The sequence below is a fragment of the Mesocricetus auratus genome, unplaced genomic scaffold (assembly GCF_017639785.1).
Source record: "Mesocricetus auratus isolate SY011 unplaced genomic scaffold, BCM_Maur_2.0 Super-Scaffold_100004, whole genome shotgun sequence".
In the NCBI taxonomy this organism is placed as follows: Eukaryota; Metazoa; Chordata; class Mammalia; order Rodentia; family Cricetidae; genus Mesocricetus; species Mesocricetus auratus.
The window spans coordinates 11,261,464-11,286,955 of record NW_024429189.1 but is presented as its reverse complement, the minus strand read 5'-3'; the positions used below and the strand labels follow the sequence as shown (position 1 = coordinate 11,286,955).

The 25,492-nt window shown below is 38.0% G+C and overlaps 1 protein-coding gene across 6 annotated transcripts in view; it reads left to right on the top strand.

Moving 5' to 3' along the window:
* Lrp1b (LDL receptor related protein 1B) overlaps positions 1 to 25,492 on the top strand; it is a 1,890,041-nt gene that overhangs the window by 1,075,531 nt on the left and 789,018 nt on the right. For all 6 annotated transcript variants that reach the window (XM_040745299.1, XM_040745298.1, XM_040745301.1 and 3 more), the window contains exons 12-14: positions 5,323 to 5,503; positions 18,911 to 19,130; positions 21,542 to 21,731. In XM_040745299.1, the coding sequence (XP_040601233.1) occupies positions 5,323 to 5,503; positions 18,911 to 19,130; positions 21,542 to 21,731 (591 nt within the window). The remainder of the gene's footprint in view (positions 1 to 5,322; positions 5,504 to 18,910; positions 19,131 to 21,541; positions 21,732 to 25,492) is intronic.

Here is a 25,492-nt window from a genome sequence, read left to right as displayed (position 1 = left end):
GCTGTTGTATCAGAAACCAAATACCTGGAATAAGAGCAGTGACTCACTGCAATGAACATGTACAAGTAAAGCTGGTTGGATGAGGGGATATACTGTGTGACACACTGCAAGTTGCCATGCTACTAAGATGAATATAGAGGTGTTGGAGAGGCCAGAAAGATGGAAGCTGTTTTTTATTTGTTTTTATTTTTGTTTGCTTATTTTTATTTTGGATGGAGGGAATGCTGCAAGGATGAAGGGCAAACATGTGGGATGGAAACGAGTGAATTTGGGGTGCGGGATATGAAATTCCTAAAGAATCATTGAAATTATGATTTAAAAAGAACATTTTGAGAGTTGGACCATATGATACAGAGGTTAGTAAGATTTTCATGGTAGAGATGCATTTATAGGACAGTTGAAATCCATAGCCTGTCTGAAAGCACAGTCGCTCTGTCTCTAAGGAACTCAGTTTCTTCTCTTAAAGGTTTCAAGCCAATGGATAAGATTACTTAATTGAGGATGCCACTTTTACTCAATTCCGTAAATTTAAGTGCATCTAAATAAGTCTACTGTAAAGGCAATAGGCAGACTGATACTTTCCTAAATACTTGTATGCTGTGACCTAATCAAGTTGACACACAGAATGAATTATGAATATACTAGTTAAACAATAGTCATTAAGATATGTCAATACACATCAATAGGATATTTGTATGAAAGCAAAAACCTGGAGCACAGAAATTAAATCAATATTTAAATTTGCATAGTAATTTGTTTGCACTACTTGAATGTTACTCCTATTGGGATACTAAATATCCTAAGTATCCTAAATGGGATACTTTCTTCCATATATCCTTCACGTTTCTTCATATCTTAAAATAAGAGATTCTATTAGTCAGTTTTCAGTGCTGAAAGCACAATGGCCTACATATAAGAGTTTGACAAAATAGGTTTAGTCAACTCGTTCTGAAATTCTAAGATCAGGGACCTATATATACTGAAAGCCTTCTACTTGATGACACAAGTCCCAAAAGGGAGGAGAGGGAATCCACAAGTTAGACTCAAAGGCATACAAGCGTAGACACTCCTCTTCTGTTCTTCTTCTCATGAAACCACACGTGTTCGCTCATGTGGTTCTATTCTTATGCAGTTATCTAAGTCTAATGACTTCCCAAAGTTTTCACACTAAGAATCTAACACGAGACTTTCTGTTTTCTTTTGTTTCCCTCAATATATGTTTTTATTTTAATTAGACACATGAATGCTTCACATGTCAATACAAGCTTGCTCTCCTACCCTTGTCCCTCCACCACCTGCCCTAGTCCCCCACCCCATCCCTCCACATCATTACCCAGGGAGGGTGAGGCCCTCCATGGGGGGGATCTCCAAAATTTGTCATTCCATCCAGGGCAGGACCTAGGCCCTTCTCCATGTGTTCAGGGGAGAGAGCATCCCTCTATTTGGAATGGGCTCCCAAAGATCATTCATACACCATGGTAAACACTGCTCCACTACCCAAGGCCCCAGTGATTTCTGTGGCCTCCTCACTGGCACTACATTCATGGAGTCTGGATCAATTCCCTGTTGAGCTCTCTGCCATCAGTCTGGGATTCAAGAGCTCCCCCTTTCTCCGGTCAGCTGTCTTTGTGGGTTTCATTATCATGGTCTTGACCCTTTTGCTCATCACTCCTCCATTTCTGCTACTAGGTTCCAGGAGTTCAGTTCAGTGTTTAGCTGTGGGTATCTGTCTCTCCTTCCATCAGTCACTGGATGAAAGTTCTAGGGTGGCATATAAGGTAGTCATCAACCTTATCATCAAGAAGGGGCTATTAATGTAGTCTCTCCAGTATTACTTGGTTTTCTAGTTGGTGTTATCTTTTGATCTCTGGAGATCTTACCAGTGTCAGCTCTCTCCTCAAGCCTATAATAACTCAATCTATTACAGTATCTCTCATCCTGCTCTCCTCTGTTCTTATCTTGACTCAACCTTCCTGGTCCCCCATGCCTTCTTCTCCCCTCCTCTTCTCCTCCTCTCTTTTTCCTGGATCCTTCTCCCCTCCCTCGATGTTCCCAATCTGCTCAGGAGATCTTGCCTCATTCAACTTCTCTGGAGTATCATGAATCTCTCTTGGGAACCCCCCTGTTTCCCAAAATCATTGGCACTGGGATTGTAGGCTGACACTCTCTTTTTTTTTTAATTTTATTTTCCAGTTTAAATTTAGATAAGAAACAAGGTTGCTTCACAAGTCAGTTCCAGGTCCCTCTCCCATTCCCTCCCTTCCTCCCGTGCCCTCCCCCCCCGTTATCCCCTCATTTCTCCAGGGAGGGTGAGGCCCTCCATGGGGGTGTGCATAGTGTGTCATTTCATATAGGGCAGGGCCTAGACCCTTCCCCAAGAGTTCAGGGTGAGAGTGCACCTCACATTGTTCTATGGGAGTCCAAAGTCCGTGTGTATACTTGGGATGGGTACTGATCTGCTGCCCAATGCTCAATAGATTCCCTAGGCCTCTTCAATGACACCCAGATTCAGGGGGTCTTGATCAGTCCCATGCTGGCTTCCCAGGCTAATGCCTGGGATTCAAGAGTTAACCTTTGTCTGGTCAGCTGTTTCTGGGGGTTAAACCAGCCCAGTCTTAATCCCTTTGATCATCAGTCCTCCCTCTCTGTTACTGGCTTTCTTGACTCTCTTGATCCATATCTAAAATCCATATATGAGTGAGTACACACCATGTTTCTCTTTTTGTGTCTGAGTTACCTCACTCAGGATGGTTTCCTCTAGTGCCTTCCATTTGCCTGCAAATTTCAAGATTCCATTGTGTTTTTCTGCTGAGTAGTATTCCATTATGTAAATGTACCACATTTTCTCAATCCACTCTTCAGTTGTGGAGCATCTGGGTTGCTTTCAGGATCTAGCTATTACATATAATGCTACCATGAACATAGTGGAACAGACGTCCTTGTTGTGTGAATGGGCATCTTTTGGGTATATGTCTAAGAGTGGAATTGCTGGATCTTGTGGTAGACTGAGTCCCATTTTCCTGAGGAATATCCATACTGATTTCCACAGTGGCTGTAGGAGTTGAAACTCCCATCCTCAGTGAAGGAGTGTTCCCCTTTCTCCACATCCTCTCCAGCACAGTCACTGGAGTTTTGATTTTAGCCATTCTGGCAGGAATAAGATGATTTCTCATAGTTGCTTTGATTTGCATTTCCCTAATGGATAATGATGTTGAGCACTTTCTCAAGTGTCTCTCATCCATTTTATACACCTCTCTTGAGAATTCTCTAGTTCAGTCCCCCACTGTTTAATTGGATCCGTTGGTGTTTTGTAGATTGCTTCTTGAGTTCTTTGTAAATTTTGGAGATTATCCTGTCAGATGTGGGGTTAGTGAATATCTTTTCCCAATATGTGGGGTGCCCTTTTGTCTTGCTGATTATGTCCTTTGCCTACAGAAATTTCTAAAAAAAAAAACCTCCACCATTTTTTGTATATCAGTTCTTTGATGATTTTTCTTGTTTGAAAACTTACATTCACTATCAAAATTCTTAATTTTTAAAAGCATGAACCAAAACCCCAACATTCCAAAACCAGTATATGTTAAGTATTTCATTACAAAGGCTAAATGGCTAAGGAAAAGACTATAATAGTAACAAAACACCATTTATACAGGCTAACTACATTCTAGACATTATTTTAGGATATATTACAGCCTGAAAAATAACTTTTAGAAGAAATGGGAAAATGAATATATAATCCTCAAAAGAATCTTGGGAATTAATCACTGTCTTATGTCTAAGTATAAAAGCTTTGTAGAAAATAACAGTAAAATAGCTTGTTAAGTTCTTGTGGTAGTTGGTAAGAGGCAGTGTGGTTCACTGCTGTGGTCTTTATCAATTCTTATAATTTAATTTCCAAAATTTGAATGATAAAATTAGACACCAGTTCCTTTCAAATTGTGCCTCTTTGAATTAAATTTTGTTTTACTGTCACTATTATGTATTCCTGAATGACTACATATACTGTATCCAGTTGAAAAAGTCCACTGGTAAAAGCATTAGAAAATATTAATGAATGAGCATTATAAAAGACAAAAATTAATAATAGCTAAAATGCTGTATGAAGTTGCATTATCTCAGCGAAAACAGTTAGAGTTCCATGCAGTAAGTCTAGTGTGAGCAACCTCCAGGAACAGTAGCTGGTTGACTCCTGGTTATGACCTCAGTGCAGAAGCAGTAGCTATTTTACCCTGAGTTATAACTTCAGGGCAGGCACTATTATTGCTTTCTCTCTATAGATAGATCAATGTGATGATTTATTTACAGTGCAAGTAATGAAATTTCCATCTAGAGAGTTGCAGTGACTGCTATGTGTGAGAAAATATGAAAGTTACAAGACAGGTAACAACAGTAAAAATTTAAAAACAAGAAGATTATCCATTTTGCTTGTTTATCTTGAAATTGATTTCAAATAAAATATTATTCTGAAATTGACCCGTAGATCATGATAAATAGAAAAGAGCAAACAACCATTCTCCACTATGTTAGAATCGGAAAGTGGCTCAGGTAAATTAAGCACCAATACAATACAGGTAAAATTAAAAATCTTCCTAAGCATAAGGCAAAATTAACCTATCAGGTTATTTTGGTGTTTAGTAGCTTCCTGGATAGAAGTAATAAGCACATGAATTTGACTTCTTTTTTGTAAAATAGAACGTTTGAATGAGATGAAATTTAAAATTCTTACAGTATCTCTGATTTGTTGCTTCCTATACTTTATAGAAATTTACTGAAAGACCTTACAATACACATACAGGCAACATAGAGAAAAATCACATAGAGTTAAGACTGAAAAATGGTGGAGGAGAGAAGAACTGAATATTAATGAAGGGGGCAAATTTCATCATAAACGTTATATGAAATATATGAAGTTATCAAAGTGAAATATTCAGAAGTTTTCCAGATGACTTTAGAAGTGACTGCTCATATTTATTCAGTTGTGCTCATAGTCTTTTGCTCACATAATTCGTGTTTTCCTCTATTCTGTACATCATTTTCTCTGTTACAATGTACTGGCAATCAGTTAAAACAGAATATGATTAGTTGTGAACACATATAGCATTTTAATCCTTTGATGACAGATGGTCTATCATTTGAATAACAAGGAATTTAAAATTTTGAAAAAGCATAACATGATATAAAGATCTTATATTTTAGTTGTTTTTTGCTTTGGGTTCTTTTTTTGTTTCTTTGTTTTGTGACACTTGTTAGATTATTAGTGATGGAAACTCATTTGACTTTAATTATATGATTAGTTTCTTTCTTGTTCTTACATTTTTATAGATTTGGATAATGTAGAAGGCATTGCAGTAGACTGGATTGGAAATAACCTTTACTGGACAAATGATGGTCAAAGAAAAACCATTAATGTGGCCAGGCTAGAAAAGGCGTCTCAGAGCCGGAAAACCCTGCTGGAGGGAGAAATGTCCCATCCCAGAGGAATTGTGGTTGATCCAGTCAATGGGTATGTAAGCCTGCTTCTGATATTTTTTGTTATATATATATATATATACATGTATATATATATTAAAAATGACAACTTCTCTTTAGATTCATATATGAATTGGTGAATTCCCACAGGAATGGACAGATTGAGTTCTCCTCTTAGAAAATATGCTATATAAACACACCAAAATGCATCGAACTAAATAAAATAAACAATTATTTGAACACAGGATATGTTACTTCAATATTTAAAAATAAGCACTCTATTAGACAACCTGACACTAGGACAAGTAATCATATAGAGACTTTATTGGTTAAACTTTTAAGCTAATGAAATTTTGTATATTGAGAGCTAAACACACATTCTGTACAATTGCTGTGAATTAAGCATTTTGTTAAAATAGTTACTATGTTCATGTCGTTAACAGTCACAACAGTCCTTTGGATGGTTGCTGCTCTTCTTCCCTTTCTTTGAATAAAGGAATAAGTAATCACAGTTCCAATTCGATGTAATTGCTAACAGAGTGTGATTTTTAAACCCAGGCAGTCTGTCCGCAAAGGTTTCTTCCCCATACCATCCTATTCCTTCTTGTGTGTCAGCAGCGAATCTAAGCTTACTCATGGTTTCCACATGGGAGCGCCACTTTATAGTTTTATGCCACTTGTTCAGAAGGAACTATTTTATGCTATATTAATATTAATTTTCTTCAGGTGTAAGATATGAACATAAAATCATATTTACAAAATATCAAAGAAATGTGAAAATTCCTTACAGAAATTAAGCATTAAATAAATGGATTACCAGTTTATATTTCTAGTTTCTGTATAAATGTGTCCTTCCATGGCCAAGAAAACATGATTACAAATGGATATTCTTTTGAACTGGTGCATACATTAAAATTGAATAGTGTAAGCTGCCTATTATAAGCTGAGATCAAAGAAGCCCAACTTCTAAAAGTTTATGATTTGAAAATAACTTCAAACACGAGCAGAGTACATCTACCAAGGGAATGGATGAACAACTGTATGTGTCATCAACAAAATGAATATATTTTAATTCTGTATGTATGGCTTCCATGATGATCTATTCTATTCTTGAAATACCCATTTTGTGTTGTGTAAATCAACTGAAATCTAAATTTCCTTGCTGAAGATGAAGTGGTACAAGAGAAAACGATGATAATCGAGCTTTGTGTTTTATCTTCAGTGAAAGGATGGACTTGGAGGTGTCAGGTTCACCTCATTTTAAAGAGCCTAATCTTACTTATGTCTGAAAACTGGTTTAGAAAGCAGTGGGAGTAGCCATGGAAGTCTGTGGCACGATTCTATCAAGTAGTTATTGGAAACGTGTTTGGCAATGAAAAGGAAGCATTAGCCCAGGAAATTTCATTCCAATGTTTGAAATTATAAGTAAAATATTTTTAGACTGAGAATTTTATGTTTTCTATTGCTCTCCCATACCTCCGACTTTTAGAAAAACATAGAGTAACTCAAAATTCATTGAAGGGATTCTCTTCATCCAAAGTATTAGGCAATGCTGGGGTCCAAAAATATTACTTCTTTCTTTAATTAAAAATCCAAGCAACTAACATATATCAATAGAAACATGGTGGGTTAGTAACTGTCCTCCCAAAACTTGTGACTTTTTGTGAATTGTACACATTCACACAGTTACAGATAACAGCTACTGCGGCGTATGTGATAATGCTACACTCTTCACAACAGAAAGGAAATAGAACGAGCCAAGATGTCTCATCAACAGATGAATGGATAATGAATATGAGATACATACACGATGCAGTTCTGTTAGCTGTAAAAATTTAATGATAAAATTTCAGGAAAATAAAGCTGGAAAATATATTAAGATGACCCAGACTCAGAAATACAAGGTTTTCCTGCTATCCCAAGTGTTCACTTGGATCATGTTTATATGTATGTATGCATGTAAGTGGAAATAAGTGAGGCTGTATGTTGGAAAACTAGAAGAAAGCCCACAGTTGGAAGAAAAGAGGCCTGGATGAAATGTAGCCAAAAGGGCACATGTGACTTAAAATCAGAAAGGAAACTATCTGGCGAAGGCATCAAAACATAGAATGTGAGACAGCAGATGGAGAAGAATTCAGGGAGAATTCACACTAACACATTGTGCTTGAAAATGCTACAGTGAAACCTAATGTGTATGTTAATGTAAGTTTTTTTCAAATAACAAAAATAAAGATGTGTGTACTGTAGAGTGAGGCAAAGGAAAGAACAGATCAAAGAGGGAGGTGTAAACCTGGGGATTTTATTAGTGTGGTGATGAGTTTGGACTCATTTAGTTAACTCATTTATTTTAAAGGTCTCATCATAAAAACCATATGTGTATATTGGAAGCTCCTTTGGATCTTTGCATCAGTAGATGCTAATAATAGAGAGTTGGCAGTGGTGCCAGGAGATATTGAAGGATTAGGCCCAAAGGCAATAAGCTGACAATAGAATGGAGCTGTAGAATGAACAGAGCTAGTGGCAATGCCCCTCACACTGCCTGCTACAAGTGAATCCACTCCTTTCCAGCATCTCACATGATGCAATCTACACAGCAATAGCTCTTTAGTTTATCCTTCTCACAACATCATCTCTGTGTTGTATGTCCACAGTGGAGTACAGAATTTCCTCAATCAGAATCAGGCATTGCTCTCTGAAGTCATAGTGTGAGACCACACATTTCAGCTATTAGGTAGATTCTGTGTCAATAATGTGGGAAAATGATTACTATTACCTCCATGGTAGTGGAGCTTTTAAGGATTTACATATTTTAGGAATTCACCAAAGAACTCTGCAGTTCCATTTGTGAGCATAATTATTCTCAACAAATCCAAACTTGGTACTACCAGTGCAGTTATAAATAAGAGACAGCTATCTCTTAATTGGAATCTTAATCTTAATTGGAATTAGCAGACATTCAGTGTTTAATATTACACAGAGAATGTGTATAACACACATTCTAGGAATCACTAACAAATCAAAATAAGACCTTGTCTTTATTCTTGTTTGCAGATAGGTTGGGAACAGACTGTATAAAGACAATGCATTTTATCAGGTCTTTAAAGTAAAGATAGATACTTTTTGTCTGCATTAACTAAAGGCACTGGCTAGTAGACAGAATTCTAAATTATTTTATTTATCTTGCTCCCTACATAATTTCTAGGCTTTATTGTTGCTTTTGTATATTTAAGAATTATCATTTTTCTTGATTATAAAACATTTTAAATGTTTAAGCAGATAGTGAAACGTGTAAGTAACTGTAGGGTAAAAGGTCTGTGCCAAATATTGGGTTTGAAAATCTACAAACACCCACAAATTCCCCCAATCTCTGAGTCTCAAAACCCATCAATCCCTGAGCCTCAAAATCCATTCCTGAGTCTGAAAATCCACCCCACCAATACCTAAGCCCCCAAATCCCACCAGTCCTTGGGCTTGGCTTGAAATTTCACCAATACCCACCCTAGAAATCTTCATTTTGGAAAATTCCACATCCTCAGGGGAAAAAAACTGCTTTCTACTCGGTTCTCTGCTGTTTCTTGTTTTTTTTTTTTTTTTTTTTTTTTTACGAGACAGGGTTTCTCTGTTTTGGAGGCTGTCGGTCTAGCCTGGTCTCGAACTCACAGAGATCCGCCTGCCTCTGCCTCCCGAGTGCTGGGATTAAAGGCGTGCGCCACCAACGCCCGGCCTCTGCTGTTTCTTGCCTGGCCAGAGACAGCCACTCTCTTGTGTCTCTCCGAGCAAATCTCTTACGTGAGTTTTGTTTCTCAGTATGACTTTGTGGTATTCCTTGTCACTTTGTGACTGCCAGGATATTTTCCCACCAGAGCTGTAACACCTCCATTTGGGAAGTTTTTGCCTCTCAGAACTCAAGTTAGATTAGGCTCTCCTGGTGCCTGTGCTCTCCATCAGGGTCTGAGCTACACTGGACCTTACCCCCCATCTTCAACCCAACTGCAACAGACTCATCTTCATGCTCCCTGATCGCTCAGTTTCTCAACACTGTACCACCCAGCAGCAACTTGGTAAATTACTCCTTTTACTTTGTACAAATGATTCCTGGAATTCAAATAAGTGACTGTTGAGTTCTTGGCATCCCTCTGCTACTCTTGGAGGCCCAGGTAACCCCAGCTACAGTATTTAGGGATATGGCTTGCCCTCTTAATCTGACCCCACCCCCTAGACACACTTAGAGCTGTAATCCTGAAACTTGCTTAGGCCCAAACATGATATTTCATCTCTTCCTGCTCTCTTCTACTACCTTCTCTTTGGAGCTGCCCATAATCCCAGAGCTCGTTTTGGCTCTTTTACTAGTATTCTTCCCAACCCCTTCCAATGGATGAGATGTAATTCCTGAGTTGTTTTTGTTGCCTATAAGCAAACCTTGGGGACTCATTCAAAGCCTTGGTACCAGACACCAAGTCTCCTCATCAGGGTAATAGTCCTAATCCCACACACTATTGAGTACAGTGACAACCCACTGAACAACTTGGTCCTCATTAGGTCTTCTGAGTCCTGGGGATGCCCCTAACTACAGGTTTCCTCTCACCCACCCTACTCAAACTTGGGAACAGTGTCATCCGTACTCTCACATTATCCCTTGGAATGATTTGGAAAACCAGCAGCATCTTCATCTGGCACCCTGCCTGAAGGACCCTAAACTTGTTTACCTTTGCAATAAAATTCTGCCTCAATACCCCATAGGGAGTCAAACAAAATGTCTTCCTAATGGCACCCTCATTCCCAATATTATTCAGGATCTTTACAACTACAGCAAGCATTCAGGGAATTGGAAAGTGATTTCCTAAATGTAACCTTTCACTTACCTCTGCTCCAAGCCTTCTCTGTTATTCTTGTTCCCCAACTTAGCTCTTCCTAGCCATGAAATCTAAATAATTTGATTCCAGCTAAGGAGACTTCCTATTGGAGGTCTCAACCCACAGCCCCTTCTCCTAATCCAGCCTCTCCAGTTTCCCTTTCTTCCTCCTTGGCAACAGGCCTCTTAAATCAACCTTCCCAGGTGCCTACTTTCAGACTACTGGCAATCCCTAGTCCTTCTCCTTCTAGGTCCCTTTCTACCTTGGGAAACCTTCAGCTTCCTACCTTGCCTAAAACAGGACATGATCCTCCATTTGCAGGAAGTTGCCAGGGTGCTGAGCTTGGTCAGGGTACAATTTCCCTTCACATTAAATAACTTCTCTTAAATAGAGATTTGACTCCTATACTCTGAACTCATCCCTTATTAAAGAATTCCAATATGTTAATCTTAGGATCTTATTGTCTAGAATGTTTATATGATTCTTATCAACAGTTTGTAACTTGCCTCCTGGTCAGTCTCTGCAAGGCCACCTTAAATTAGTAAGTTATGAAAAAATTAAAGAGGTTATCTAGGACAAACCTGAAAACCCATCTCAATTCCTAGACTTCCTTGATCACACATGATCCATGTTAAGCTAGAAGGAATCCACAGTCTCTTGTTTCCTATGGAAACAAAAGCAAAACTCCTCTTCCAGAGCAATATATTTTTTGACTTCTTTATTAAAGTTAAGGCATTCCTATAGTATATAGGCTGGTTTAATCTAGCAGTCCAGTTTATAATCACATATCTGTCAGCAGTTGTCATTTACTCATCAACATTCAAAAAAATTCAAAATCAGCACAGTAAGAAAGGGAACCAAGATTCCCTGTGTATTTCCCATTGTTACAGACCTTTTACTTTTTTATTATTTTACTTCTCACTTTAAAGACTTGATTTTTGAACTATTTATTTCTATGACTGTCCATATCCTTATTTTTTTTCTTAAACCTACACACATTGTAAAATTCACTGTAACTTGTCTAGAGGTTTCGTTGGTTTGTTGATGATTTCCATGTGGACATCTTTTATTTCACATAGTTTAGTCTTTTTTTCTTTTTTAAATTTAAATTTAAAATAGAAACAAGGTTGCTTCACATACCAATTCCAGGTCCATCTCCCTTTCCCTCCCCTCTTCCCATGCCCTCCTTCCAACCCCCACAATACCCCTTGTTTCCCCAGAGAGGGTGAGGCCCTCCATGGGGGTGTCCATAATCTGTCATTTCATCCAGGGCAGGACCTAGACCCTTCCCCTAGAGTCCAGGGTGAGAGTGCATCTCTCATTGTGGGATGGACACCCAAAGTCCATTTGCATGCCAGGGATAAATACTGATCTACTACCCAACTCCCCATAGATTGCCTAGGCCTCCTCACTGACACCCACATTCAGGGTATCATCATCAGTTCTATGCTGGACTCCCAGCCATCAGTCTGGGGTTCAAGAGCTACTACTTGTTCAGGTCAACTGTTTCTAGGGGTTAAACCAGCCCAGTCTTAAGCCCTTTGCTCATCAGTCCTCCATCTCTGTCACTGGGTTCCTTGATTTCAGCTCAGTGTTTAGCTGTTGGTCTGCCTCTGCTTTCATCAGCCATTGGATGAAGGTTCTGTTTCCCAGACTCTCTGGCCATGATATTGTAGACTGGCACTCCCCAGAGGTATGTCTAAAATCCATATATGAGAGAGTACATACCATGTTTGTCTTTTTGTGAGTGGGTTACCTCATTCACAATTTGCCTTCAAATTTCAGTTTAGTCTTTTTTAAAATAACATATTTAACTTTAGTTTTTATGTGCACTGATACAAAGGTGACAGATACCCTGCAACTGGAGTTATAGAAAATTGTGAGCTGCCATGTGGGTGCTGGGAATTGAAGTGGGTCCTCTGGAAGAGCAGCCAGTGCTCTTAACCGATGAGTCATCTCACCAGCCCAAACTTTTAGCCTTTTTTGACCATGTGAGCAAACTTTAAACTTCTCAGCTTCAGCTGGGTCCTCCACAGCACAGTTCTGGCTGACTCTGCCTGCTTCCCAGTTCATAAGAACCAAGCCTAAAGCTTACCACCCAGAGGAGTTGCATGATTGGGAACTGCATTCAAACTTTCTAGCTATAGGAAGCCTATACCTGTGCTGTGACAAGCATTTATTTTACTATCTTGTAGTTTTTTAGCACTGCCCTGCCCTGGACCCTGAGCAACAGAGCCTCTTAAAGGAGCCCTGTCCTTTCTTTCTTTCTTTCTTTCTTTCTTTCTTTCTTTCTTTCTTTCTTTCTTTCTTTCTTTCTCTCTCTGTCTCTGTCTCTCTTCCTCCCTCTCTCTCTCTCCCTCTCCCTCCCTCTCTCTGTCTCTGTCTCTGTGTGTGTGTGTGTGTCTCTGTCTCTGTCTCTCTGTCTGTCTGTCTCTCTTTCACACAGTTTTCTCAGGCCCTACACTGTAATATGAGTCCCAGGTTGGAATGCCAAAATGTTGTTGGTTACTTTTACTCTTTGCTGTTTTGGGTGAGGGTGCCACCTATCTCCCAAATAAATCACGCAGGGAGACTTACTCTTTCTTACCAGTGCCCAGCCCTAGCTTGGATATTTCTTGCCAGCTTTTCCTAATGTTAAATTAAGAAAATTGTTGCTTCTGGGCTTTTACCTAGCTTTTTTCTGTATATATTTTCTTTCCTTGTTATTCTGTGTCTGGGTGTCTGGCTGTGTGGCTAAGTGGCTGGCCCCTGGGGTTCTCTCTTTTTTTCCTTCTATTTATTTCCTCTGCCTGACAGCCCTGTCTATCCTTTCTCCTGCCTTGCTATTGGATATTCAGCTCTTTATTAGACCAATCAGGTGTTTTAGACATACAAATGACACAACTTCACAGAGTTAAACAAATGCAGCATAAAAGAATGCAACACATCTTTGCATCAGCCAACTGGCCTCCAGGCTCAGAATGAGCTCTCACAGATCTGCCAATATTGATGCCCAACTCTATTGGATCGAGCCCATTCTTTCTACCTTCTCCTTCTCACTCCCATCAGTTTCAGTATTTATGTATGGAGATTTGAGCTTAGGCTTGTCCTGCTAGCTTTGTAACTTAAATGAACCCATTTATTTTAATTTACATTCAGGTTTATTGTGAGCCCATTTATTTTAATCTATATTTGGTTCTATTGCTTGTTACTTCATCTCTGTACTGCTCATACTGCTTCCTCCATATCTGGCTGGTAACTCCACCTTCTTCTTCCCAGAGTTCTTACTCTTTCTCTGACCTGAAGTCCTACCTATACCTCCTGCCTAGTTATTTGCTGTCTAGCTTCTAATATACCAATAACAGCAATACACATTCACACAGTATAAAAATATCCCGCCATGTAAACTAGAGCTTACACTATGCTGTCCAGAAATACATGGAGGCTGCCTCTCTTGGTCCTGTAGTTGACATGGTGCATCTTCAGAAAGGTGTTCCACCTTTTGTAGATGATAGGACATTTTTCATATTTTAATTAAGGATCCATGGCAACACCAAGATGAGAGAGAGAGTCATGGGTTTGCTTTGTTATAGCATCCATTATATCTGTCCAAAGAGCATAATAACAATACAAAATGTATTTGCCCCACTTTCTCAACCTTTAGGTATAAACAAGGCAGAATAAATAGTTCAAACTCCTCAAAGGTCCTTCCTCCCTAACATCATCCTTTTTGAACTCAGTGTCATTCCATCTCTTGTTTCAGACTTTAACCTCTGTGCATCAGCTATTAATCAATATTCTTCCTGGATATTTTGGAGAATGCTGGCTGTGTGTCCCTCTGGAGTAAAACTCTCACAGCCACCATTTGTGGCTTCACTCATTGATCTACAAGATTCTCACTTCACTGTTCACCAGTAACTCCTCTGAGCCAAATACCTCTATAATCCCTTAACTTTCCTATTTCTCTCTCTTCAACATCAGAGGCTGTTTTAACTGCTCAAACACATAACTTATGGACACACTGGGTTTCTCTGACTTTAACAATACCTTGACCCTGAACACTGCTACCCAGCCCTTATGTCTCAATATTCACAATGCCTTGAGAATCTGAGGCATTAATATTCAACACTGCCTATCAGCTGGGTGGTCTGGACATTATGCTGGGGTGTTCCTTTTTTCAAAGTTAGTGGTGGTACCCAGGAAGAAAAGTTTGCTACATCTCCTCACATGGCTTATAGTAGCTAAGCAGAACAAACAAGTGGTTCAGATCTTATCCCTTCTTGTGGTCCTGGGAATGACTGCTAGTATTGCCACTGAAACAGCAGAATGACTACTTCCCTATCTTTTTATTCCAATTTTCCTCTCAGTTTATCTAGGGTGACTTAAATGGGTGACTCAGACCACCCTCACACGTCAGGGCCAAATAACCCTACTGGCTTCATAGTGTTACAAATTCAGTGAGGATTACATTTGCTGACAAGATAGATGAGTGGCCTCTGACTCTTCCTTGGGGAGGAATGTTGCTCTTTTGTCAACTAGTTGGATATAGTAAAAATATAAAATCTGAAAACTCCAGAGAGACCTGCCAAAATATAAGGAACAGCCCAATGCCTATAGATGTCGGATTGTTGGCAGTCCAATATGACATTGGGTATTTCCTTACTTTACTTCATCTTAACCAAAAGACCAAGAAATGATGGATACTGCCTTTCTTAATTCCTCCATCATACTTTCCTTCATCCTACCAGCACATTCTGCTTTATACTCTTGTCTAGATTTATTCAACAACATATTCCAACATATTCTTTAGAAACAGAAGCCCATGGCTCCAACTATACCCTGATGATCAAAGGCAAATTTTCCCCAAGGACTTCCCTGCCCCCAATCAACAGGAATTGGTCTATTTTTCCCAACCTTTGGTTATTTTTTGATAATAAACAAAAAGAGGAGAATGTAAGGTAAAAGGTGTGAACCCACTTCTATGTTTAAAATCCTAACAAAACCCACCAATCCCGCCGGGCGGTGGTGGCGCACGTCTTTAATCCCAGCACTCGGGAGGCAGAGGCAGGTGGATCTCTGTGACCGATAGCCGGGCTGGACCGATAGCCTCCGAAACAATACAGAGAAACCCTGTATCGTAACCCCTCCCCCCAAAAAACCACCAATCCCATACTTAAAATCTCCCCAATCCCTAGGCTTGGTTTGAAATTCCAAAAATCCCTATCCTAAAAATCCCCACTTTGGACACTCTGACCCCATATAAACTCTATATAAACCCTGCCTCCTGCTTGGTTTCTGATGCTTTCCCCTGAGCATAGGCAGCCACCCTCTTGTGCTTCTTTCAATAAATCTTTCATGTAAGGTTTGTTGTGCAGTGTGACTTTGTGGTATTACTTTGTCTTCTACTGCCAGGATACCTTTCCCCTCATACCTGCAACACCTCCATTGGAGAACTCTTTCTTCTCAGACCTTCCATTGGTCACGTCTTTGCCCTAAGTATTTTAACACAAAAATTCCACGGACACATGGCATCTACCTGACCAACACAGTCTGTTAAAAAGTTTTTTTAATGTGTGGATCATCATGTTGAGCAAAATAAGCTAAACTCAGAAAGGTAGACACTAACTTATCTTTCATGTATGTAATCTAAATTTAAATATGTGTGTATGTGTATTTGTGTATGTAAACCTGAAAAGCAGAAATAAAAAGAAATACTTTTTTGATATTTTTCTGTTTAAAAATAAACTTAGGTACTAGATCAGTTAACAACAATTCTTAATTTGAACCGTGTCCTGATCTTTGTAGCTTAGCTAGGGTAAACTTACTGGGTGGTGAGAGTAAGAAAAAATGAGAAGAGGAGGGGAGAGGAGGTCATGGGGGAGCAAGAAGGTTAAGTCAGGGGAAGAAGAGAGGAGAACAGGATGAGAAATACCATAATAGAGGGAGTTATTATAAGTTTGAGGAGAGATCTGGCACTAGTGAGATCTATGGAGATCTACAAATATGACACCAACTGGCAAACTAAGCCATAGTGGAGAGACTACCTTAGATGCCCATCCCTGATAATGAGTTTGATGACTACCTTATATGCCATCCTACAACCTTCATCCAGTGGCTGATAGAAGCAGAGGCAGACACTCACAGCTAAACACTGAATCCCTGGTACCCAGAGACAGAGAAGGAGGAGTGATAAGCAAAGGGGTCTAGACGGGCTGGTGAAACCTACCGAAACAGCTGACCTGAACAAGAGGGAGCCCTTGGACCCCAGACTGACAGCTGGGAGGCCAGCATGGGACTGATCCAGACCCCTGAATGTGTCCGTGAGGATGCCTGAACAATCTATGGGGTCCTGGGCAGTAGATCAGTATTTATCCCTGGCATACAAATGGACTTTGGGTGTCCATTCCACAATGAGGGATGCTCTCTCAGCGCCTACTCTTGGGGGAGGGCCTAGGCCCTGCCTTGAACAAAATGACAGACTCTGGAGATCCCCTATGGGGAAGGGAGTAAGGACAGGGTGGTGGGCTGGGAGGGCTGGTGGGGGATGGGAGAGGTAGGGAGGAAGAGGGAGCTAGGAGTGACATGTGAAGAAAGCTTGTTTCTAATTTTAAAAAAAAGTAAGAAAAAAAAGAATGACAGACACAGAAAATTTGCAATCAGGCAGACTGTGTGCTCTGATGCAGCCTCATCTACAATGACTGGGAACCTCAGTGTTTTTATTATGTACATCACAGAGGGAGGGCTTATCTAGTCCCTGTAGGAGGTCTTTGTGAGTACAAATCTCTGCCTGTAAGCATGGAGATGAGGAAGCCGCAGTTGGCTTGTTTGCATACACACTGATCAATTGTCTGTAAACACTCATAATTGACCAGAGATGAAAGCTTTGCCAATTTTTGAGCCATATGTGGAAAAGTTTTGCCAATTTCCCATGGGTCCAAGGCCTCAGTCCTTTTCAAGTCTATACCCTTATCAACAATGCACCTTCACACAGGACTCTGCTGAATTGGGGCTCCATTCAATCCTTACTGAACGGCAAAAAACAGTAAGCATCTTTAAAAGATGTTCAAGTCATCACAAGCCTGTGTTTTGTGTGTGGGCGATTGCATATGTATTCATGTGAACACATTTATGTCTGTGAATCAGGATATGTAGCTACAGTTATTGACAGGATACTATAAAAGGTATATGTCATGATCAGCAGGAGGTGCTGAGGGGACAGATTATTCAAGCTTCAAAAATGTGTCATTTAGTAATGAGAATAAAATTGTTTTAATTAAATGAAATAATGATTTTAGAAAATGCCATTAAAGATGAAATATCACACAGTTTATGCATGCTGATTTGTATAAATGAAATGAAACATTTGTGCATGATCGTGGTATTAGAGAAAATAAAGCTTCTGTTTTGTTAGTTCCTAAGTTGTCACAATGATAAAAGCCCTTGTAGGGAATGCAGGATAGAACAAGACACACTGACATTCATCAGATTAATACTCCATCCAGTCTCAACAGGCAAACAAAATAATTGTCAGCTGCTAAGGTAATTTGAAATAAAACTCAATTGATATAAAATAATGGAGGATATATTCTCATCTTTCACTTATCAGCCAATTTGAACCCTTGTAGAATTCTTACTCAAGATATAGGATTTACCCAAATTATGTCAGAAATTCCTCAGAGTTCACACAAGGATGGGAAAGATATCAGGGGACATTCTTAAGGCCCCCAGCTTAGATAAGCATTGAGTCTTTAGAGAGCAGTGTCTGGAATGCCAAAATGAAACCCCACTTTAATTAATAGCACAGGAACTTTCACATGACCCTAGAACAACACATATTGTGTGGTTTAAGCTTATTCATGAGGGAATTGGAACGGTAGCTCCAGGTTCACTCTCCCACTGTTACAGCTTACACAAAAGATTCCTGTTTAAAGGGAGGTGTTTTGTTTGAGATAGAAATTAAAAGCTCAAAATCTCAAGGTCGGTCATCCTGCTGTTATTAAACTTATGTGCAGCTAAATCATCTTTTGTGGATTTGGGGTAATAACAAGGCGCAATAAGGCATAGATAATTTGCATCAGGAAGACAAATTGGATCTTGCCAAATAAAGCCTGTATGACTGTGACCTTTAGAACAAAGGCAATCTAGTTGCCTATCTAAAAAACTAAAATTCATATGAATTAAATAAAGTTTGGAGTCAATCATTAACTGTGCTGTGGGTTCTCATGTCAGCTGCCTGCCTTCTAATCACTGAGCCAATTATGCATTTTGTGGAACAACATTTAAAGGTAATACTGCATAAAAAATCAGGGTGCAAAGAAAATAGATATTTGGTAATTGCCTCCGTTCCAATTACTGTATTAGATAAGTCTCAGTGGCTGTTGGAAGGTTTTCTGTGATCTTTTGTGGAATGGTAGCTGGTAGTAGGTTTTCTGTGGTGAGGCTACGTGGTCTGCATACATGGCTTCACAGATGCACCCTGGTACAGAAAGATAAGTATTTAGATAGCAGATATCAGAAAGTCATTGTTTGGAAGAACCAAACCTGAGGAGTGCTCTCTACAGGGTGGCTACTGGAGATAACAAAATACACTTTTGTTTCTCATGTCCTAGTTGGATGTATTGGACAGACTGGGAGGAAGATAAAATAGATGACAGCGTGGGAAGGATTGAGAAGGCTTGGATGGATGGCTTCAATCGACAGATTTTTGTGACTTCAAAGATGCTGTGGCCAAATGGCTTAACGCTGGACTTTCGCACCAACACATTATATTGGTGTGATGCCTACTACGATCATATTGAAAAAGTGTTTTTGAATGGAACTCACAGAAAGGTAAAAGACAAGTGCTGCTGTTTTTAACCCCCAGGCTTCTTCTTCCACAGAGACTTGTTATGTTGCGTTAAAAATACTTTCAAGTTTATTTTTACCCCTCTGGGGTTGCTGCCAATAGTCTCCATGGGGTGGCTGAAGGAGCTGAGTATTAAATTGGGCAGCTGGCACTGGCCTCCGGGATGCAAGACGCAGTTCACTATGTTATGCCAAGATTTGTGTGTGTGTGTGTGTGTGTGTGTGTGTGTGTGTGTGTGTGTGTGTGTTTTAAGAAGCTCTCCAGGTAACAGAGCTGTTTTTACAATGCAGCTTTTCTACATTACTGCTAGCTTTACTGTGACCAAGCAAGCCCTCTCTATTTGAACATGTTCAATACTTGTTGCTGAAATTTAGACAAACTAATTATAATGCATTCATTTGGGTAAATAACTTTGTGATGCTCAACCTGATATGCATCTAGGAATGGGATGAATTCCAAGGCTATCAGTGCAAATAAATATGAATGTGCTCTAGTTTATTTTGTTGAAATCCCTGTAAAACATTCTGATAATATGGAAAAATACCGACAATTGTGTAGTTGAGGAAAAGACAGCTCTAGTTGACAAAATAATCACCTTGCAGCTTTGTCTTCAGTCATTAACCACCTAGAGCACCGTGGAAAACATTAACTTTGAGGTAAAAGATAAAGAAATATAAGCTAGATGTTTCCCAAATGTATCCTTGATGTAATTTTCTTTCTGCATATGAATCCTAAGTGGTGAGCTCATCCTACCCTTTAAGAATTCTTTTTGAGATACATACAGTATTGTAATCAGTTTGGTCATTGGTTATCACAAATGATATTCAACTGTTTTCCAAGATAAATAAACTTGGTTGGCATGTACCATGATGCCATGTAATTCACATGTACTCAGTAAATAACTGTTCTTTCTTTGAACATGTTAGTATATATTGCTTTCATAATAGCATGCAGTATGATTATATATATACACACATATATATATAAATCTATAGTGACCATAGTGTTTTATAATATATATAACTCTGTATACCATATATATTAAGTATATTATATAAGATGTTAATATGTATACTACATATATACAACACACACACACACTTATATACAATATGTATTGAATATGTACTAATATCTTCAAAGGATATGCATAATGTGTGTAATTTCATGGTAATCATGTATTAGGCTCTTATATATCTTACTCTTTTAGTATATCTTAATTTAACTGGAGGATTTAATTTAAAAAGGGCAAAATTGCCAGGTGGTAGTGTCAGACAGTTTTAATCCCAGCACTAAGAAGGCAGAGACAGGTAGATCTCTGTGAGTTTGAGGCTGGCCTGATCTGCAACCTGACTTCCAGGACAGCCAGGGCTGTTACACAGAGAAACCCTGCTTCAAAAACAAAAACACAAAACAAAAACAGCATAATTTCAATTTTCATTCCTAAATTGTATTTACAAGTTGCTTAAATTTTGAATTGATTGAAAGAATACATTGCTTTCATAATAGCATGCAGTATGATTTTATAAGTAATGAAAGGTAAGAAGTGAGACCCTCTGGGGGTCTAGCACATTTACTGTCTATGATTTCCACGTGAAAGATGATATGATTGTTCTCCTGATTCATCAAATTCAACACACAGAAGGAATTTTAATAATAATTCAGTAGCACAACCAAAATTTATATAGAATTAAAAGCATACACTTTCTTGTTATTTCCTAGATTTCTTCATTATTCATTGGCCCAATTAATCTAGAAAGACTTTCCCCATTAACACACCCACTTAAACATTTCATGTCAATTGATTATTCGTTGAGGGACATGTGTGTTTATATATGCACAAATTTGAGATTTCATGTGTACATATGCTTTTATGTATGTTTCCGCATGGTAATATTCTGATTAACTTCCATCCAATGGAATAATTCATATCACACAGAAGAAATTTTAATGTTTGCATTCTTGATCATACCAGCAGAAGCATTTATGAGAGAAATTTGAAAACATGAAGTATTGACTATCTTCTTCAAATTACATATGCCCAAAACTAGAAAAAAAAGTCTATATTGTAAAAGTCTCTTCTTTAAATCTATTCTTATAAAGTATGAGTTAAGACTGTAATTAGAGCCGGGCGGTGGTGGCGCACGCCTTTAATCCCAGCATTCGGGAGGCAGAGGCAGGCAGATCTCTGTGCGTTCAAGGCCAGGCGGGACTGATAGCCTCCGAAACAATACAGAGAAACCCTGTCTCGTAAAAACAAACAAACAAACAAAAAAAAGACTGTAATTAGATTGTTCTCTGATATGGTTATATAAATCCTATTTACTTAAATAGTTATGTTTGTAAAGATAGTCTTGTTTATGCAGTATATTTACGTTTATTTCATATTTTACAGATAGTTTACAGTGGGAAAGAATTGAATCATCCTTTTGGATTATCGCATCATGGAAATTATGTGTTCTGGACAGATTACATGAATGGTTCCATTTTTCAACTAGATTTGATGACCAGTGAGGTGACATTGCTGAGACATGAAAGAGCACCCCTGTTTGGGCTTCAGATTTATGATCCACGAAAGCAACAAGGTATTAAAAGATCAAAACATTTCTCAACATTTCACATGTAGTAAGAGTTCACTATAGTAACACAAAGTTTTATTGCATAATGTTTGTGGTTTTATATACATACATATATATATATATATATATATATATATATATATATGTAACATTGCCAGCTCACTGTAGAGTCATTCAAATCTTAGATCTTGATACCATAAAAATACATTTCTTGTTTGTAAGTAGCTTGAGTGAGGAAAAACAGGCAATTTTCCCAAACATTTATTTTTTCACATCCTGTGTTATGAAAAACAATCATATATATATATATATATATATATATATATATATATCACCAAAGAATAGTTGGGTAAGCAGTGAGAACTTTCCTACACTGAAAAGAGGAATTGAATAATTGTAAAAAGGATGAATTTCACATGCAAGCCTTATCGACAAGCCTGCTTTGCATTGTTTGGTGAGGCTCCACATGCAGTTAAAGAAAGTGTAAAGATAAAGTGGAACAGCCTACTGCAACAGCCACACCTCATTAAAACCAGATAGCATTGTTACATTTTATTCTCATGAGTTATTAATATTTATGATGCCACCACAATTACCATGACTCATAACTTAGATAGTAAGCACTGAAAACAACTTAGTACATGATGTGGTAGATGTTTTATGATTTTTAAATAGTTGCCATTCCTTTATAATGTAGATATGCTTATAAATATTTAATGACCATGCATTCCAATAAATTTAGATTGAATATATTGCACCCTTGATTTTCTGGTACATAGCTTGTCAGTAGGAATTTCAATAACAGCAAGGTTTTGCGAGGTGTCTGCATTAAAGTAGTTATCTTAAACAGATCATCTCATTCCTGAGCCTCAGCTTTCAAAGTGTTCTATCCACAGACAAATCAAGTGCAAAGAATGCTAAATAATAATGTCTAATTATGATTAAATTATATTTAAAAAAGGACAGAATTGGTATTATCTGGACTAGTATAAGGAGAAGAACGAATAATAGAGAAAATTGCTAGAGAGGGCAATTCTGTCCTCGCATTCATACCAATCTCACAACTTTGGCTGCACACATTTCATTTGCCTGTGTTATACAGTAAGGGCTCCCATCTCGCTTCCCACAACCTAACTTCCTCCTCTCCCTTCTTCCCCTTCTCCTCAGGACTGGACCCTGGCGCTCATTCTTGCTAGGCAGGAGCTTTTCCACTAAGTTGCTTCCTGTGTCTAGCATTACCTACTCTAAATGTCATTTCTCAACTCCCTTGAGCCAGAATTCATTTTTTACAGAATTCATCAAGTTTAATCTTCTGTTTGTTTTAGAAAGTTAGTTATCAAAATCAAAATGTGGTAGAAAAATATCTAGTCACAATAAAATGGGCTTGGCTTAAACACTGGCCTGTGATCATTTCAGACTTTGGAATCATGAAATATTCAGTGTAGATCAGAAATATATCCTTTACCAAATTGTTGTGAGAATCAAATAATCGTTTATTACATTAAAAATAAATCTCACAAGATATAACACCTGTGAGACAATTCACAACTTTTTCAGTTATCACCCCATAGGAAAAATAATCATTTGAAAATTTTCTTCATATGAATGCCCCTTAAATATTCAAAGCAATAACTTTTCAATGTGATGTGCAATAAACTGGGTTTCTCAAACAGAGCTGTATGTCTGCTTTTTGAAAAATTCTTAGATTATAATTAGTAAGTACTGGCATTGGATAAAGAATCGCTTTTTTAAAAAGTTCTTTTACCATTGTATTTCAAGAGAGTATAATTACTAATCTCATTATGAATGCTCACTTAGAAATAATTCTGTTCTGTTCTACTTAGAAAATGTGTTCATTCCAACTGATAGATTAGTTTTACTAACTTAGGTGGACCAGTCAATTAGCTTCAGTTTCTACCTAATCATTCTGCATCTAATGATTGTCCACACCTACACCAATCACTGAACTATAGCACATTATAGAAAGAATTCCTACTTAGTACATTTGGACTCGAGTCAATACTCATTGATTTTAGATAATCTGCAAAAGATATATGTTGTTTTCCATGTTTAATTGTATCGATCAAGACAAGATAATTACAAAGCAAAAGGAATTAAGGTTTAAAGATATAGGCAACTCATTCTACTTTGGTGCATTTTTCTTCCAATTGTCCTTTTCCTTTTCAGCGTTTGAATATAAGACACTAAATTTTTAAAATACACAGTGAATATAATATTTGGTATCCTTTCTATTACGATTTTAAAAATACTTTATGTTATGTGTATGAATGTTTTTTCCTGCACAAATGTCTGTACACTATGTTCATTCCTGGTACCCGAGCAGACCAGAATAAGTTGTTAGTTCTCAATTACGGGTGGTTGCAAGCTGTCATGTGGGTCCTGGGAATCAAATCTGACTCTTGTGCTGATCAATCTTTTCAGCCCTGTGTTATCTATTCTTTATCTAAAGGGTAAAACACTGGAACTGAGTAGACAACCAGATTCCCTTGAGAGTAGGCCTTCCATTTTTTCTTCCAGTGGGGGAAAAATGTTACATAGCTCCCATGCCATGCTTTTCACTGTCTATTCCTGACTTTCTTGCCTACTCCTCTCCCCTTTCTCTCTCTAGCAAAAATCTTTATAGACTAAAGATTTTTAGTGTGAACAGTATTTTATGTATTATTTATATACTTATATTAATATAGATAAATAAGATAGAGCAGCAATTAGTGTGTGTTTGTATGTATACATGCATGTGTATGTGTGATATGTGTATGTGAAGGTGTGCTCACTGATTCCTTAGCATGTGGAGAACAGAGATAGATGTCTGGAAGTATTCTCTGATTGTTCTCTTCCTTGCTTTTTGGAGATAGAGTCTCTCACTGAAACTTTGTAATTATCTTGCATTGATCTTGACTTCTAAATCCTAGGTTGGTTACTAAGGAAGTTCCCTGGATCCTGATGCCTTTCCCTTCGCGCTGCAATAACAACACACCAGTACTGGCTTTTTATGTATTTGCTGGGAATTCAAATTCAGGTCTCTGTGCTTGTGCTTCTGAGTCATATCCCTGACTGCCTTTGTTTGTTTTTTCACCTGAACTTGAGATCCTCCAGCTTAAGCCTGTGATTAAAAGTGTAATTATTACTTCTGGATGAAACATGTGTTTCACTTCTTACTTTTAAATTGGTTATATTATTTGTTTGATTATTATTGTTGCGGTTTACTTTGAGATAAGATACCTTATTAACTCAGGTTGACTTTAAACTTCCTCTGTAGATGAGGTTGACTTTGAACTCTTAATCTTCCTGCATACACCTGGAAAATGCTGGGATTAAGATGTATACAACTAAGTTTGGATGAAATACCTGTTTTTTAACTGTATTTATATCAACAGTAAAATTTTCATTTTCATTGTTTTAATATAAATTTTTACTTGACTAATTATGTAGATTTAAGGAGTAAGAGATCTGAAGTCATATCTCTAGCATTCCACATGGCATCAGTTTTTACCTGGTGTGTGTTAAATGTGGATTTAGTAAGTCTGGGGTTTGTAACAGGGTCATAATCACATTCATCTCTCCTAAAATTCCCCATTTTTGAGATAATTATCATAGAAATAACTCATAAATATTGTCTAGACTCTTCCATATTATTTTTTCTTTTCACTTTCATATCATTACACAACATATACCCACAGAGTATTACAAAGTAGTCCCAAATCAAGATAAATATAAGCATAATATCAAAATTATAATTTGTAAAGGAA